This window comes from Megascapheus bottae, chromosome 17, assembly GCF_031878675.1.
Source record: "Megascapheus bottae isolate mThoBot1 chromosome 17, mThoBot2.hap1, whole genome shotgun sequence".
In the NCBI taxonomy this organism is placed as follows: Eukaryota; Metazoa; Chordata; class Mammalia; order Rodentia; family Geomyidae; genus Megascapheus; species Megascapheus bottae.
In genome coordinates this window covers 40,758,501-40,776,698 of record NC_143525.1, presented here as the reverse complement: position 1 = coordinate 40,776,698, position 18,198 = coordinate 40,758,501, and the positions used below count along the sequence as shown (strand labels likewise).

Below are 18,198 nucleotides of genomic sequence, written 5' to 3'. Positions count from 1 at the left end.
GGCTGCTGAGTAGCTAGGATTACAGGCATGAACCATCAGTGCCTGGTGTTTTAATTTAATAAATTATGTTTTAAAACTTAAAAACATTAAATAATAGTTGTACAAATGAGTTACCATTTTACAAAACAGTTTATGAATATATCTTGATCAACATTATCCCTTTCAACATTACTTTCAGTGGTTTCAGTACTGAGGGGTTTCAATTCCATATGCCACTTTATGAGTACAAGGCATCTTGGTTAATGCCACCCATTCCATCATTTCCCCCCTAACCAATTTAGAGATTTCATAATTCTTTTGATCTAAAATTTAAAATTCAGTATAATTTCATATTTACAGCTTGTTTCAATTTGTGATAGACCCATTTCTTCATGTTGACACAAATGACAGATTGGTGGTAGGTTGAGTAGTATTTCATTTAGTATATGTATCACATTTTCTCATCTGTTTGTAATAGGCTTTTAAGTTAGTTGGTTCTATAAATTGGCTACTGCGAATAGTCCTTCAGTAAGCATTAGAGTTTGGATAACTCTTTGATAGACATTCCAGATATTTTGAGTAAATAATCAGAAGTGGGATTGTGGAATCATGGTAATTCTGTTTTTAAAATTTTTGTTTTTCTTGTTTTGGGAGTGCTGAAGATCAAAACCAGGATATGATACATGCTAAGCACATGCCACTACTATACTACATCCCCAGAAGTATTTTTTAATTATTTGAAGAATTTTCATACACACATTTTCTATGTTTATACCATTTTACATCTTCTCTAACAGGTTATAACAATTGCTTTCGCTGTATATACTCAACAACAGTATCTTTTTTTGTCTTTATGAAAATAGGGTGGGAGAAAGGGTGAACTGATTCAGTGAGATACTCAGTAGACACTATGTTGAAAATGAACTCCACAATTTGTGGGATAGGGTGGTCAGGAAGGAAAAAAAAAACTGTGAGAAAACGAGGCAAGCGGTGATACTGCTCAAAAAGAAATGCACTCATTACCTGGTTTATGCAACTGTACCCCCTCTGGATATTGCCTTTGCAATAAAAATTTAAAAGAAAACAAAAATAAAGAAAATGAATGTCAAAGAAAGATAAGTGTCCTGAGGTGGCAGTAATCCTAGCTACTCAGCTAGGATCCCCAAGCTTAAACTTGAGGATCATGGCTTATAGTCAGCCAGGGCAGAAAAGGCTGAGAAACTCTATCCCCAGTTAACTATCAGAAAACAGGAAGTGGAGCTGTGGCTCAAGATGGTAGAGCATTAATCTTGAGCAAAAGACATTAGGGGCAGCACCTAGACTCCTGAATCAAGCCCCACAACTGGAGGAAAAAAAGAAAGAAAAGAAAATTGCCTTTGAAAGGTATGGAATGATATCTCATTGTTTTTAACTTATGTCATTTTCACATATACTTGGTTATTGGTTATTGTATATCTTCTTTTGGGAAGTGTCATATATTTTTTACTGAATAATTGAATTCCCCATTTTTATTTGTTTTAGTTCCTTATATATTTTAGCTATGTCAAATTTATCTTGCAAATACCATAATATATTCTATTGGTTGTCTCTCCCACTGTTTCTTTTGTTGCACAGAAGATTTTTAGTTTAATGAATACCATTTGTGTAGTTTTCTTTTGTTCCCTATACTTTTGGAGCTGAATTAAAAATAAAAAACATTGTTCAGATCAACATCATATAATTCTCTCCCTTTGTTTTCTTCTACTAATTTAAAATTTTAGAGTCTTACATTCAAGTCTTTTGGGTTGATTTTATATATAGTATGAGATTATTGTCCAGCTTCATTTCTTTGCTAAGGATATCCAGTTTTCTTGATACCATTTGTTTAAGAGACCCTTTCCCTTCTGATGTATATATACTCGTCTGTACATATGTCAATTCACTTTGGGACTTTTATGTTCCACTGATCGATGTGCTAGGCAATTTCACATGTTTGCTAGTTACATGTAGTTAGCTTGTCTTATATTGGACAGCATAGTTCTGGGACAAAATCCTGCAATTAAAAAATGCTAATATTGGAATGATTGTGCCAATGTGTACAAGACGCAGCATACTGGTACTTGGTATTTTGCCACAGTGACTCTATAAGCAAAGTGACTATATATACCCAAAACACTTGGGCTTATTTTAGTTTTAAGAACATATTAACTAACATGTTGTTTAGCATTTACAGTGTGTCAGGAAATGAGAGATATGTTTGAAATACATCCTTCCATTTGATTCCTAGATAGGCAATGTAGTAGTCAGCCTCTTCTTAGATGGTCACCAGTGACTTCTGTCTGTTGCTGTTTACGTATATAAACATGCTGTACCAAGATCAATCTCTGTGATCAAAATGCAGAAATGTTGCATGTCATATCTCTCCCTTCCTCTCTCTTTCTCTCTTTCTCTCATTCTCTCTCTCTCTCTGTCTCTCTCTCTCTTTCTCTCTCTTTTTCACACACACACACATACACACACACACACACACACACACTCATCTTTTTCTCTCAGGAAAGCCAATCCCTATGTCATAGAGAGGCCTATGTCATATAGGTGTTTTGCCAACTAGTGCTTCAGACAACCATGGAAGAAGATCCTCTGCTCATTCAAGCCTTATGATGACAGCAGTCTCATGGGAAATCCTGATCCAAACTACCCATCTAAATCTATTTCAGGATTCCTGATCCACTGAATCTACTGAATTAGGTAATTCATAGCATAGCAATATATATCTAAGAAGACCCAAATCTAATGTAAGTAGACCAATTATAGTATCCATTTTCCATGGAAGAAATTCGACACACAGAAAGCTTAAGAAATGTTCTCATAGCTATGAGGTGTCAGATGTGGGATCTGATGTGAGAACCTCCCAAATCCAGAATTTTAAATTTTAGCCTATGTTAAGCATTTTCTTCCTTTCTTCCTTGAGCAACAGTAGTTTTGCAGTAACACTATATGAAGTCCTTGCACCTATGGCAAGAGTAGAAAGAAGGTAAGAGAGAAGAGGTCATGGCTACGTGAAATAGGACTGCAGGGGTTCTAGAGACATAGTTTACTGCTACAGAAAGGGGCAGAAGGATTCAGTAAGTCTTTCTGGCCTAAGCTAATAGTATGAAAACAAAAATCATCAGCTATACTGACAAATTGAGCAAGGGAACCTGGAAATTACAGTAGGAGTAGAATCTAAAGTATAAGTAAGTTCCTGAGAGAGTTAAAGGCTTTTCTCCATATATTGCGCGCGCGCGCGCGTGTGTGTGTGTGTGTGTGTGTGTGTGTGTGTGTGAGTGTGTGTTGTGCATCTATGTATACTACTTATTTAACATGAGTCTATGCATGCATTAAAATGTAGTATTTGTCATTCCTAAGAGTATAAGATGAGATTGTCATGAAAGTTTCCAAAGAAAATTCCTGAGTATCTACTATTAGAATTGGGGTTGAGATAAGGCAAAACCCATGAGTGGCCATATATCTGCCCTTAGTAGGCACCCCCCAGTGCTTCCGTCTTTAGGATTAGTGTTACAGGGCCTCCACAATGCCAAATTAATGGCAGCCTCTGGAAAGGCAAGAAATCTGCCCCCCCTTGCCACCCCAATGAGATAGCAAAACATTTCTGAGACTGTTGAGCTGTGATTGGAGGGAAGGGCAAGGGCAGGACATGACTAGTCATGAAAAGGAAGGACTAGAGATCTTACTGGGAAAGTAAGGTTTCCTCAGATATCAGCTATTCAACTGAGCCTGGTCCTAGCACTCAGGGAACCATCAGTACACAGTGCAGTTATGCTGTGATCTCTTAGCTCAAGGCTTCCTCACGTGGAAGTCCTTACAGATTTTGGCATGTTTCCTAGGCTCAGCCTCCAGATTGAGGGAAGCACTTGACAGTTCTCCTTCAATAGTGCTGGTATTCTTTTCCTTAGGATTAGAGGCATGAGCCACCAGCACCCGGCTATGGCTGGTATTTTTAAAACGAAGAATTAGTATTACAGTAGTCTTTCCTTATCTTCCATTTTACTTTGCATGATTTCAGTTCCCTGCATCTAACTGTTTTCCAAAGCTACTAAATGAAAAATCTCAAAAATAAGTGATTGATAAGTTTCAAATTTCATGATGATCTGGTACTGCACAAAAATGTTACATTGTCATAGCATCTTTTTTTTTTTTTTGCCAGTCCTGGGCTTGAGCTCAGGATCTGAGCACTGTCCTTGGATTTTCTCAGGCTAGAGCTCTACCACTTGAGCCTCAGCACCATTTCTGGCTTTTTTCTATGTATGTGGTACCGAGGAATCGAACCTGGGTCTTCGTGCATGCTAGACAAGCACTCTACCATTAAGCCAAACTCCCGGCCCTGTCATGGCATCTTGCTACACAAAATGTGAATCATCCCTTTATTCACTATATCCACAATACTCTTGTTAGTCATTTAATAAACATCTCAGTAATCAGGATGAGGAACCATAGTGCTTGTGCTCAGGTAATTCCTATTTTTTTAAATGCAAGACTAGTTATGCTTGTTGCAGTTGTTCTATCATATTAGTAATTATTGACCTTAATCTCTATAATTAGTCATAGGTATGTACATGTGAGAAAAACAGCATATAGAGGGTTTATGCTACCTATGATTTCAAGCAACCATTGAGTTCTTTGACTATGACTAAGGGGATGGCTGTACTTCATACCACTTGCTAGTGGCTTCAGTATGCCCTTGTTTATGGACATTTGGGTAAATGCCAAGGAGTGGAATTGCTGGGTTATATAGAAACTCCATTTTTAGTCTTTTGAGGAACCACCATACTGCTTTCCATAGTGGCTGAACGAGTTTACACTTCCACCAACAATGTAGTAGTGATCCCTCCTGGCCACATCCCTGCCAGCATCTGTTGTTACTAGTTTTCTTGATCATGGCCATTCTAACTGGAGTGAGGTGGAATCTTAGAGTTTTTTAATTTGCATTGCTTTTATGGTCAGAGATGTCAAGCATTTCTTCATGTGTTTTAGGCCATTCTTATTTCTTCTTCAGAGAAGTGTCTCTTTAAGTCTGTGGTCCATCTTTTAATGAGATGGTTGTTTCTTTGAAGATCTGTTTTGGAGATATTCAATTTTTTAGCTGTAGATATCTTTTAGGTATGAGACCTTTGTCTGTTGTATGGTTAGTGAAGATCTTTTCCCACTGTGTGGGCTTTCTATTTAGCTTGCTAGCTGTGTCCTTTGCCATACATAAGCTCTGCAGTTTTATGCAGTTCCATTTGTCCAAACTGTCTTTAATTTTTTGTTTTGACCTGTGCTAAGGAGACCTAGTGTATTTCCTATTCCTTCTTGTAAAGTAGAAAAATATTTTTATGTGGGTAAAATTCCCTAAGAACTTAACCAAGCCATTGTCCTTCTTTTTTTATTTCATGCATCTTTTGCTTCCTGGGAATAGTTTGCAGCAGGTATTTGCTTCTCTATTTTGGGCTAGTAGGCTATGGCTGTGTTTTTTCTCATAGACAGGCTTATACTCAGGAGCCATTGTGAGTCTGTTTCTTTAGTATTTGACTTAGAATGTAAATTAAAAATTCCTGAAAACAAGCTGTATGCAGTGGCTCATGCCTATAATCCTAGCTACTGAGGAGGCTGAAATCTGAGGATCATGGTACAAAGCCAGCCTCAGCACTAAAGACTAAGAGTCTCTTATCTCCAATTAACCACTGGAAAACTGGAAGTGATGCTGTGGCTCAAGGGGTAGGGTGGTAGCCTTGAGCTAAAGAGCTCAAGGACAGTGCTCAAGTCAAGGGTAGGGCAGTAATCTTGAGCTGAAAAGCTCAGGGACAGATCCCAGGGCCAGAGTTCAAGCCCCACCACTGGCAAAAATAACAACAACAAAAAAAAGTGCAAAAAAGTTCCTGAAAATATTATGTTCTCTTTTACCTCATTCTAACACAAATGGCACCTTAGAGCACAGAGCAGGACTTTGGCAAACAGAATTAAAGGAGAGTCAGGAGCCCTGTGTCCACAGCTTTCCATACTAGTTATTTGGAAAGGCCATTTTTTTTGAAAATCTCAGGTATCCTACAGCTTTGGGCTTCAGTCCTTGACATCCTTACTCATTTATTATTTAAGTGACCTTTGGCCAGTCACTTTCCTCATCTTCAAAACTTCAGTTAATATCATACTGACTTGCTAATGTAAAGACCAAGGATAAAGTGTGTAGCAACTTCATAGGCACTAAGCCCATGTGCTTTGCCATATTGCATGTGTGAGTCTTTAGGTGGTACCATCTATTTTGGGGTCACCAAATTGATTGTCCTGTATAGCTTTGTGATAGTAAAGTGGTTATCATTCCCAAGGGAATAAGGAAAATCAGAGATTTTCTGAACAGATTTGCTTTTGGTTTAACTAGATAGTACTTGAGTTCTATGGAGGTTTAATTATGCTCCATGGTCTTTGGGAGGTTGGGAGTCACTGTTTTCAGGAAAAATGCAGAGTTCTTTGTAGCGTTTCAGGTAAGGAGGAGTTATGTTTCATGCAGCCCTGTGTGGGATGGCGGTGGCAACATCTGGATGAATGGCCTCCTTGTTTCTGGAGAATGGGGCTCAGTCTGTATTCTCCATGTTCAGACCCTCTCAATCTCCCTTCATTTCTCTCTCTTTCTCTCTCTCTTACAGAATCTCTGGGACAGACGTTATTGTAGTGTGAATCATAAGGAATCAAAGATGCCTTTCAATGTAGCTTACTTTTTTTGCCCATCCCTCCAATTCTACAAAAAAGGGGCACTACTTCATGCAGTTCTTTTGAAGAGCCTAAATCCTATGGAACCCAACTACTCACTCTTTTTGACATGGATGTGGTCAACTTAGCATTTTTAAAATAGAGTTTTCTGATACAAGGATCTGCTTCTGTACCGAGTCTTTGGATGGTAGTCATTTACAAAATTTAGGAGCAGAAAAGTGACCTCTAATTACATATTTATGTACTTTTCTTCAGCCTTCTGGGTCTCATCACTTGGAAATAAGTGAATCAGTATTAATGAAACTAACAATTTGATAAGCTTACATTTTTCTTTTAGGAAATACTAAAACGGTGACACAGAGCCATGTCATCATTGCCTCAGAGGATTTGCACCAAAGGGAATATGAGGATTAATGGAGTCAGTACATGTAAAGTACTCAGAATTGCTCCTGGCTAAGTGAATGCTATATAACCCCATTTGCTCTTGAGTTGTGTCTCCCTGTGGCCTAAGAAGCAACCTCTTATAAGTAAGTACCAGCATCAACTCCAGATATATACACAGGAAGAAGTCAGTCACAGAAGACCACATATTATGTGATTCCACTATATGGAATGTATAGAATAGGCAAGTTTTTAGAAACAAGAAATTGATTAGTGACTGCCTGGAACAAGTTGGGAAGTTGGGAGTAAGAGGTCCAGGGTTTCTTTTTGGGATGATGACAAAGGTCTAAAATTGACCATGGTGGTGCCTGGAAAATTCTGTGGCTATACTACAATTCACCTAATTAGGTACTTTAAATGAGTAAATTATGTGGTCTGTGGATTGTACCTTAGTAATTCTGTTTAAAAAGTATATATACACATTTGAAATCCAGTGGTCAAACATCATGCAACTGGCACCTATTTCCTAGACCATTCATTTCAGAATCCTGGCTGGTCTTCCTGATTTCACACATGCCTCTCTGCTGTTCATTCTTCACAGAATGTCATAGAAATCCTGCTTTGTAGAGCAAATTATGGCTTGTACCTGCCTAGTCTGTCTTACCATCTCCCTACCGTGTTCAGTTAGCAAAGGAAATAGTCCTAGTATGATGTCATGGTCCTACACAATCTTCACACTTCCATCTTCGATGCACTCCCATTTACTCTACTACTTTTAACCACATTGACCTTGTTCTTCCACATGCTATGAGGTATAGTAGACTGGCTCTGGCCTGCCTCAATAGCTTTCTACTTGCCCTTCAGTCTACACAAAATTTAATTTCCACATTTTCTCATAGCTTATTCCTTTGTGTCATTATATTTAAAATAGTACCTTCCCCATTAATCTCGTCAATAATTAAATTTTATTCACAATAAATTTATTTTCTTCACAATATTTATTACTATTTGAGTCTACATTTTAATTTATTTCTTCCCTTGCCTACCAGAAGGCTCCTCTACAGGAATTCAAGTTGTATGGGAACAGGAAGTTTGTTTGTTTTTTCACCACCACATTGCTCAGGCCTGGAGAAATGCTCTGTGCTCCATACTTGTTGAATCAATGAATGAAGCCTCCAGTTAGTCTGAAGACATAAAGACACAATGACCCACATGCATATTCATTCTTTACTTGCACTATCTATTCTCATGTCATTATTTGGAGTACCCTCACATATTCAAAAGCTTAGGGTTAATTTCTAAGAGGAAGCTTTAGGGGAGTCCATTTCTAAAACTATTTAGCATATTACCACTGGCAATTAAATGCTTAGACTTATAGCCATGCTTACTCTTTGTATGAAAACTCATGAAAACATATCAAGGAATTCAGATTTTGTCCTTAGTCAACAATTCCTGCTAATGAAGGTCAGGCAAAGACATTCTAGCTGCATAAAGTAGAAGTCTAGCTTTAATACCATGTGCTTTTATGCTCAGTTTTACTTACAGTGTGGACTTTCTCTGGCCCCTGCCCTCAGAAGAATCTTAGCAATTGGGACATTATTGGTCATGATGGCAATATCCAAGGGTGTTAGCCCCTCGCTGTTGGGTGTGTTGAGGTCTAATTCTTCTGGTGTATACTGATAAAGGAGGAGCTGAACAGCATCCATGTCCTGTTGTTCGACAGCTTCAAACATGGCTTCATTACCCTGGAAATTCTGTAGGAGTAAAGTGAGAGAAGGTTAATACAGTGTCAGAGATCATCATCTCTAAATGTATCACTATTTTTAATTTTAGAGATTGCTTCAGATACTTCTAAGGGGATAATTGCATAAGTCCAATTTCTCCACAGTTTTCTAAAAGAAAGACTGAATTGGCCCTTTTCTCCATTCTTTCTAATGGCCATTGATAGCTTTAGGTGAACTGAGATGCTAACAGTTCTATATAGCATGGCCAAGTCTACAGATAAGCAAACGCACACAGAAAAATCTCAAATCTGTTCTCCAAGGAAGGTATACTGTTTCAGTAGGCAATTAAAAATGTTGCAGGCAGAAAACAGCATGCAGTCAAATAACTACTATAAACACTGGATTAAACTAAGTTATTTCATTATTACTATGGGCTCTCTTAGGGGTTTTAATCATGCTAATGTGTATTATGTTGTTTTTCATTTTATTCCTAGAATAGTGTTCTACAGAACACAGTTTGGGGAAGGTTGGCATAGATAATGTTAGCTTAGGTAGTTTTGATTATGACTAGCTTGCTATTAGGGTACATTTTCTCTCTTTCTCTAACCTTTTCCCTCTTTCTCTGTGCTCATATATTTTAAACCCTTTTTAGCATCTTGACAATGAGTTTCCAGTTGCTAGTCTTGGTCTTTTCTTGCCCAGACTCCATATGTTAAAAGAGTAATCTTCGTAAAATATGTCAATTCCTTATTCATGTATCTCTGATATTTTTACTCTACTGTGAATTGATGCCTAAATTCCTACACACTTTGGTACTCTAATTCTATTCTTTCTAAGCCTAGAGCTTTAACCATTAGAAACCTGGCATGTCTGAGCTCTGAGAGGAAGGGCAGCATAAGTGGCAGTGTTCTGGGAGGATTTCAATGGCTGAGTGGCTAATTACTTTGTAGCCCAAAAGAGCTAAAAGTTAATATTTATTAAGTAAAAATCACCTATAGAAAAAAGATAGTTATGGGGGCCGGGAGTTTGGCCTAGTGGTTAAAGTGCTTGCCTAGCATGCATGAAGACCCGGGTTCAATTCCTCGGTACCACATACATAGAAAAAAGCTGGAAGTGGTGCTGAGGCTCAAGTGGTAGAGCTCTAGCTTTGAGAAAGTCCAAGGACAGTACTCAGGCCCTGAGCTCAAGCCCAGGACTGGCAAAAAAAAAAAAAAGAAAAAAGATAGTTATGGCCAATATGGTTATTTAGAAACATTCTATCAAAAGAGTAGTAGTAAACAACAGCAACAACAAAAAAAACTCTGAAATTCTTACAAATAGTATGTCTGTAGCTCTTGGGAAAAGACCAACACGCATTGCTGACTTATTTATTATGTTATATTTTCTGAGAGTCACTTAACCTTTAGCAGTATTGAACTATCATTGGCCTTGGCCTAGCATTGGAGTCATATTATTAACATGTAGAAGATGTTCAGTGATTAAATGTTTAAGTGGGCAGGTTTTATTTTGTTGTTTATTTATTTTTGTCAGTCATGGGTCTTTAACTCAAGGCCTGGGCACTGTCTCTGAGCTCTTCTACTCAAAGCTAGTACTCTATTACTTTGAACCATAGCATCACTTCTGGTTTGCTGATAGTTAATAAGAGCCTCACAGATTTTCCTGCCAGGCCTGGCTTGGAACCGCCATCCTCAGATCTCAGACTCCAGAGTATCTAAGATTATAGGGATGAGCCATCTGTACCAGGCTTGTAGGTCTTACTTTTAATCTCATCAAAATAATTTCTCCTAGTTCAAGGCTACTAGTTAGATTTAGCCAAGTAGATACCATAGAATGGAATCTAGGAAATATGAAGTGATTATGCAAATACTTGTTTTGATAGTAGGAACCTAGGACATAGGGTTATTTTGGTATATAGTTTTTTTGCTGCAAAGTAGTCTGCTGATTGTAAAAGTGTTTTGTCTCAATCCACTAAACTAAAGGGCCTCTGATGCTTAGGCCACAATTTACCCATAGTCAAGCCCTCCTAGAAGATAAATTTGAATATGAAAAAAATGAATTAAGAGTTAAAATGCTGTGCTGTCCATGTGTATATTTGTTTTGGGTTCTTACTATTTCTAATTTCTGTGTGCCGTATTTACTCACTGTCTTTAATGTTTTTTCTATTTTACAACTTTTTGTCAGTCCAAGGGCTTGAACTCAGGGCCTGAACACTGTCCTTGGGCTTTCTCAAGGCTAATACTATACTACTTGAGCCACCACACCACTTCCAGCTTTTTCTATGTATGTGGTACAAAGGAATTGAACCCAGATCTTTGTGCTGCTAGGCAGGAACTCTACCAAACTCCTGGCGCTACTCACTCTCTTAAGTCATTTTCCCTTCACTGTTTCTTTTTTTTCATATATTTTTTATTGTAATTAATAGAAGGGTTACATGATATTCGCCAGATAGATGGTGCATTAATTCCCATACATTGATACCCTTTCACATGTCTTGGTCCCAATTTCCCTCCCCCCCACCCCCTCCCCTCATCTTGTTTTTCCCTGTTCCCTATCCAATTTCAAGTAACCAAATACAAATATATCCGATATATCAGGTAACAAAGTGAGATAGTACAACAATATGAGATAACCAAGGGGCAGCAAAAGTGATGAGAGATAACATAGTACCTTAAGAACAACAATCATTCATTATATGGCTTATGTTTACATCATATTTTAAATGACAAGTTTAATAAACAAGTGTTCAAGGAGAGAATCTCTAATTACAATCACTGGGACTTAGTATTTAGAACTTAGTCAAAATTAGGCTAAGAGTTTGTATGTCATAGAAACATTAATTTATGAAATAAAACATATCTATAGAGTCATAGGTTTTTATGTCTATGTAGTTATGTTTGTATTTCCATTACCATGTCCATAGCTTTGGGTATGCAGTTATTGAGTCCTCCTGTTGTACTCTTTGGATTTAATAGCCGCATATTAAGGATACCATGCGCCTTTTGTTCCTTAGGTCTTGACTTGTCTCACTTAACATGATTCACTCTAGATTCATCCACTTCCCTGCAAATGGCATTATTTTATCTTGTCTGTTGGCTATGTGGAATTCCATTATGTATATACCACATTTTCATTCATCTGCAGTAGGGTATCTGGGTTGTTTCCATCGCCTGGCTATTGTGAATAGTGCAGAGATGAACATAACTGAGCAGGTGTCTTTATAATATCCTGGGTCATGCTGTTCAGGATAGATGCCCAGAAGTGGTATGGCGGAATCATAGGGAAGGTCTATTTTTGTTCTTTAAGGAACCTCCACACTGCTTTCCAGAGTGGCTGAACTAGTCTACATTCCCACCAGCAGTGTAGTAGGGTTCCTTTTTCTCCACAACCCCGCCAGCAACTGTCATTGTCTGAGTTCAAAATCTTGGCCATTCTTGTTGGGGTAAGGTGGTATCTTAGGGTTCTTTTATTTGCATTTCCTTTATGACCATAGATGATGAACATTTTCTCATATGTTTTTCTGTCATTTTAATCTCTTCTTCTGATAGGTCTCTCTTTAGTTCCCTTGCCCATTTAGTGAATGGTTTATTGGGTTTTCAGGGGATTAGTTTCTTGAGTTCCCTGTAGATACTAGATATTAAGCATTTGTCAGATGTATTGTTGGTGAATATCGTTTCCCAGTTGGTTGGCTGTCTCTCTCCTTTTGCAACTATGTTTTTATCTGTACAGAAACTTTTAATTTTTAGGTAGTCCCATTTATCAAGTCTTTCTCCAATCTGTTGTGACCCTGGGATTCTGTTCAGGAATCTTTTGCCTGTGCCTATGTTCCAATGTCTCTCCTACTTTATCATGTAGCAGTTTCATGGTTTCTGGTCTGACGTTGAGGTCTTTGATCCACTTTGAGTTAATGCTTGTGCATGGCGAAAGGCTAGGGTCAATTTTTAGTTATCTGCACGTGGCTGCCCAGTTTTGCCAGCACCAATAATTGAATAGACTGTGTTTGTTCCACTGTATATCTTTGGCTCCTTTGTCAAATACAAGTTGCCTATAGGTATGTAGTTCTATTTCTGGGTCTTCTATTCTGTTCCACTTACCTTCTATTTCTCGGAAGAGTTTCAAGAGTATAGGTGTTATTTCTTCTTTAAACGTCTTGTAGAATTCCGCAGTGAATCCATCTGGACCTGGGCTCTTTTTGGTTGGCATTTCCCTGATTGCTTCCACAATTTTGTTGTAAGAAATTGGTCTGTTCAGTGTGGGTAGCCTATATTTATTTAAGAAATCATACATTTCTACTAGATTTTCTTGTTTCTTTGAATATAGGTCCTGGTAGTACCTATTCATTATGGACTGAATTTCTTGGGAATCAGTTGTGATTGTTCCCGTGGGGTCTCTAATCTTGTTTATTTGAGTCTCCCCTTTCCTTTTTTTGATTAATCTTGCCAAGGGTCTGTCTATTTTGTTGACTCTTTCAAAGAACCAACTTTTTGATTTACCAATTTTTTTTTTTTTTTGCCAGTCCTGGGCTTGAGCTCAGGACCTGAGCACTGTCCTTGGACTTTCTCAAGGCTAGAGCTCTACCACTTGAGCCTCACCACCACTTCCAGCTTTTTTTCTATATGTGGTACCGAGGAATCGAACCCGGGTCTTCATGCATGCTAGGCAAGCACTTTAACCACTAGGCAAAACTCCCGGCCCTGATTTACCAATTTTTTGTATAATAGATCTTATTTCAATCTCTGAAATTTCTGATTTTATTTTTGTTATTTCTGTCCTTCTAGTTGTTTTAGAATTAACTTTTTCTTGCTCCTCTAGGTGTTTCAGTTTTTTTTTAAGGTTATTTACGTGCTCTTCTTCTATCTTTTTAATATGCACTCCTAGTGTGATAAATTTGCCTCTTAGAACTGCCTTTGCTGTATCCCATAGTTCCTTTGTGATGTTTCTTGATTGTCATTACATTCAAGGAAGTTTTTTATTTCATTTCTGATCTGATCTGTTACCCAGGGGTTATTCAGAAGTGTGTTGTTCAGTTTCCATGTGATTGAATGTTTTTTGACTTTGACTGCATTGTTCAGAATTAGTCTGACTCCACTGTGGTCTGATAGAATGCATGGGATTATCTGTTTTAGTTTTCTGTATGAACTATTATATGATTTATTTTGGAGTGTGTTCCATGTGCTGCTGAGAAAAATGTAAAAAGTTTCACCGTTGGGTGGAAGACTCTGTGTATATCTGTTAAGCCCAGCTGGCTATGGTGTCATTTAAGTCGATGGTGTCTTTGCTTAATTTTTGTTGAGTTGACCTGTCATTTGTTGAAAGTGGTGTACTGAGGTCTCCCACTATGATTGTGTTTGAGTCTATCTTGTTCTATAATTCTAAAAGTGTTTGTTTGATTTACTTGGGTGCTTCCGTGTTGGGGGAGTAGATGTTTATAACTGTAATATTATGGGCATGGATTGTACCCTTTACTAATATATAATGGCCGTCTCTATCTTTATGTACTGATTTTACTGAGAAGTTAATTTTGTCAGAGATTAAGATTGCTACTCCTGCTTTTTTGCATGGTGCATCGGGGTGGAAAATCCGTTTCCATCCTTTCACTTGGAATTTGTTTCTGTCTTTGGCAGTGCGGTGGGTCTCTTGGAGGCAACATATGGATGGGTGGTGTTTTTTAATCCCGTCTGCTGCTCTGTGTCTTTTGATTGGATTGTTCAGCCCGTTCACATTTAGGGAGATTATGGAGAAGTGGTCAGTGTCCATTGTCATTATTTATTTTTACTTTTAAGTTTCTTTCTCTCTCTTTTTTCCCCTTTTGTGTTTAGTGAATTATAGATGTTTGCTTCTTGATGGGGGTTCTTGATGTTCTACAATTTGTTCTTGATTAATTAGTATTCTTTGTAACGCTGGTTTAGTGTGCATATATTCATAAAGCTTCTCTTTGGAGTGAAATATTCTTGTTTCTCCCTCAAATGTAAATACTAGTTTTGCTGGATATATCAGTCTGGGTTGGCAGTTGTTGGTCTTCAGGACATCAATGATGTTTTTCTAAGCTTTTCTTGCCTTTAATGTTTGCATGGAGAGATCTGCTGTAATTCGAATTTTCTTCCCATTATAATATAGCTCCTTCTTTGTTTTTGCAGCATTTAAGATCAATTCCTTGGTATTTGGGTCTAGTGTCTTTACTATGATATGTCTAGATGAGTTCCTTCTAGGATCTTGCCTGTTTGGGGTCCTGAAACCTTCAATAATGTGAGTATTTTCCCTTTTGAAGTTGGGGAAGTTCTCTGCTATGATTTTGGTGAATAAAGGTTGCATACCTTTGTCCTGAAATTCGGCCCCCTCCTCAATCCCTATTATATGAACATTAGACTTTTTTGCTGCATCTGCCAGTTCCTGGAGCTCTCTCTGGTAGATTCTGACTGATTTTTCCAAGGTGGCGATTCTCTGTTCCAGCTCTTGTGTTTTATCTTCCGTTTCTGATGTTCTATTCTCCATCTCCGTCAATCTGCTGCTTAATGCCTCCATTTTTGCTTGAAGTGTGGACACTGAGCTGCTCATGTCTGCTCTGAGGGTATTAATCATTTCTCTTTTGAATTGGAGGAGCTCTTTGGTGATTTCCTGCTTATGTTCCTGGAATTGTTTTTGGAATTCTGTTTTAATCTCTTTAGTTATGTCCACAATCATCTCCTTGAATAGGGTCATGTTTCGTGTCTCTTCAGGTGTCATTTCTTGGGATGGTGACATCTCTCTCATCCTTTCGCTCTTGTTTCCTTTTGGGCTTTGCGTGGGACTTTGATTATTTATGTATGTCGTAATTCATCTTTGCGTTCTCCTCGGCATCGAGAACTGTTGTTGTAGTTCGCTCTGTGGTCAGTAGGTAGAGGTCTTTACTTGGATTGGGATCGGTGGTTCTGGAAATATGTTAATACCTGTGGTTCTCGGCCAAATTGATTCCTCTGCTGACTAGGTCAGAGTTTGCAGTTTTTGCATGTGTTCAGCCTGTTTCCAGAGGCTGTGTGCTGCTGCACGACTAGCTCTCAGCCCAACCAGTGGCCTCACAGTGGGCCGTGGGATGGATCTGCGAGCTTCAGTCTCAGCATGCTGGGAAGATGGTTGGTTTTCCTGTGCTGCTTCTAGGGGCAGGCCCAGCCAAGGGTCTGGAGTTTGGGAGTTTTCAGGGGCTCTCAGAAGGACCAGCAGGTGTCCGCTCTGTTCCCAGGGGCAGGACGGTGGGCTCCAAGGGTGGAGCCGTGCCTTTCTGATTCTCAGAAGGCGAGCATGGCTGCTGGTTGGACCTTCAGTTCCCTGCTGCTTTGTCAGAGAGTCTGACTGTGGGGGGCCCCTCGGTGCTGTCTTGCTCAAGATTCCCAGCTGGAGGATGCCCGGCTCAAGATTTGAAGGGGTCAGATGCTGGCTCCTATTTTCCCGCACACCCCACCCGCTGTTGTAAGGCAGGGTCTCAGCGCCCCCCACTCTCCAGACCCAGTGGCCTGGGAGAAGAACCTATTGGGTGAGTGGGAGCTGGGACAGCTCCGCCTCCCTTGGTGGGGTGCTGGGTCTTAGCATAGCCCACCTGTCAGTCTCCAGTCAGAGGCCTGGGAGAGGAACCTGGTGGGCGGGTGGGGCTGGGACACCTCCGCCTCCCTTGGTGGGGTGCTGGGTCTTAGCGCAGCCCGCCTGTCAGTCACCAGTCAATGGCCTGGGGGAGGGGGCTGTTGAGGGAAGGGACAGGATTCTAAATTCCTTGCCCCCCTGCTCCTGCCGGTCTTTCTCGGGTGGGGTGGAGGGGTCTGAGTTAAGTTCTATTGCTTGGCACCAGCTCTGCTTTCCCGATGGGTTTGGGGACCCGCTGCGCTACTCACGCCTCTGTGTTCGTCTGTGGGTGCTCCCCTCGGATCTCCTCTGCCGCCTCTGTTCCGTGTCTGGGTTCCGCTGCTTGCTGTTCTGGTTCCATGTCTGGGTTCTGCTGCTTCTGCGGCTTGCTGGCCCGGTCCTATGCTGGTTTCTGCAGCGGTCCGGGCTGCTGGCCTGGTGTCCTCCGCCGCCACTTTTCGCGGCTTGGATCCAGCGGTGAGGGGTGGGGGAGGGGTCCTCGCGTTCCGAATTCTTTGAGAAAGTTGGATGTAAGCGTTATCTGGATTTCTTTTCCGATTTGAGTCCTTCTCCATTGCTTCTTGAGTTCATTGTTGTGGATTTCTTAAGGTAGTTGGCTCGTGGGACTCCCTGGTTCTCTCTTTTTGTGAGAGAGAGCTAGGCAGTGTCCCTATTGTCTCGGCGCCATCTTCCGCTCCCCCCTTCACTGTTTCTTTTCGCAAACCTTATCTTGCTTCTATCTAATAAGGTGACAACTCACTTTTATTTTAAGCTGAAAAAAAAATGGACCTATTATGTCTTGCAAAAAAAAAAAAACTTACTGAGCATAGGAACATTTTGCTCTCAGCATTTATGAAGGGCCAGTACAAAAAATGACTATATGAGAACATCTTTAATATTCTCCTCAGGCTATTTCCTATTGTCTAATGTACTATGACATCTATACAGGCCATATGATTTAGCAGTGGTCCTTTCTTATTTTGACTGCTTGGAAATTTAAATGATTGTAGTGATAAGTTTTAGATACTATATTTACCTAAGGTTTTGTTGTATATGTTTTATCTTTTTCTCGCAATCTTTTCATTTTTGTAGTATTTTTATTCTTTAGTTTTTTCTCCCACAGCATTATATAATAAACATACATTCTTCTCTTAAATTCTAATTGAATGCTTTGAAAAACATGTGGAATGCACTCTAGAAAGAAGAAAATAATAGTAATATCATCTGAGTGAAACTCAATTACCAAAGCTATCAGCAAGCCTATTTAATCTGAACTCTATAAAGTTTTCCTATCTACTGTAATTTGGTTGACTTTGTCTAGTAATTAAAGGAATGTTAAAAGAAATTAAGAATGAGAAAAGTAAAAAAAATCATATAACTACTTTAATATTGTATAACATCATAGATATGTAGTTTATTTCTTGCTAGACTTTATACAAATATAAAACACAGAACTCTAAAAACATAACTGCATAAATTGAATGGACACAAGAATAGAAAACGTTGTGTTACCATGGAGGTTTTTCTGAGACTCATCCGATCAGTTCTGGTTCTAAAATAGACCTCATCAAATGAAGAATGGCTTCCTTTTAGCTTCTCAGATAGATTCCTGTACAGGCGTTTTGCAGCATTGGGGGATGATGGGGCATTGTGTTTTTTTGAGTGAGAAAGATGTAAATTCTGCATTTGTTGTGTCATTTTCACACAAAAATTCCTAAAAAGGAAAATTGGATATACAGTTTACACCACAGAATTATATCTTTGCAAAGAATTTCATCATGTTTATCAGGTATCGTTATACAAT

The 18,198-nt window shown here is 39.1% G+C and overlaps 1 protein-coding gene across 1 annotated transcript in view; it reads right to left on the bottom strand.

Annotated features, from left to right (window-relative positions):
• Ankfn1 (ankyrin repeat and fibronectin type III domain containing 1) overlaps nucleotides 1-18,198 on the bottom strand; it is a 158,344-nt gene that overhangs the window by 128,986 nt on the left and 11,160 nt on the right. The window contains exons 2-3 of the mRNA XM_090351739.1: nucleotides 17,907-18,108; nucleotides 8,627-8,837 (exon numbers count right to left, since the gene is read on the bottom strand). Coding sequence (XP_090207865.1) covers nucleotides 8,627-8,837; nucleotides 17,907-18,092 — 397 coding nt within the window. The 5' untranslated portion in view covers nucleotides 18,093-18,108. The remainder of the gene's footprint in view (nucleotides 1-8,626; nucleotides 8,838-17,906; nucleotides 18,109-18,198) is intronic.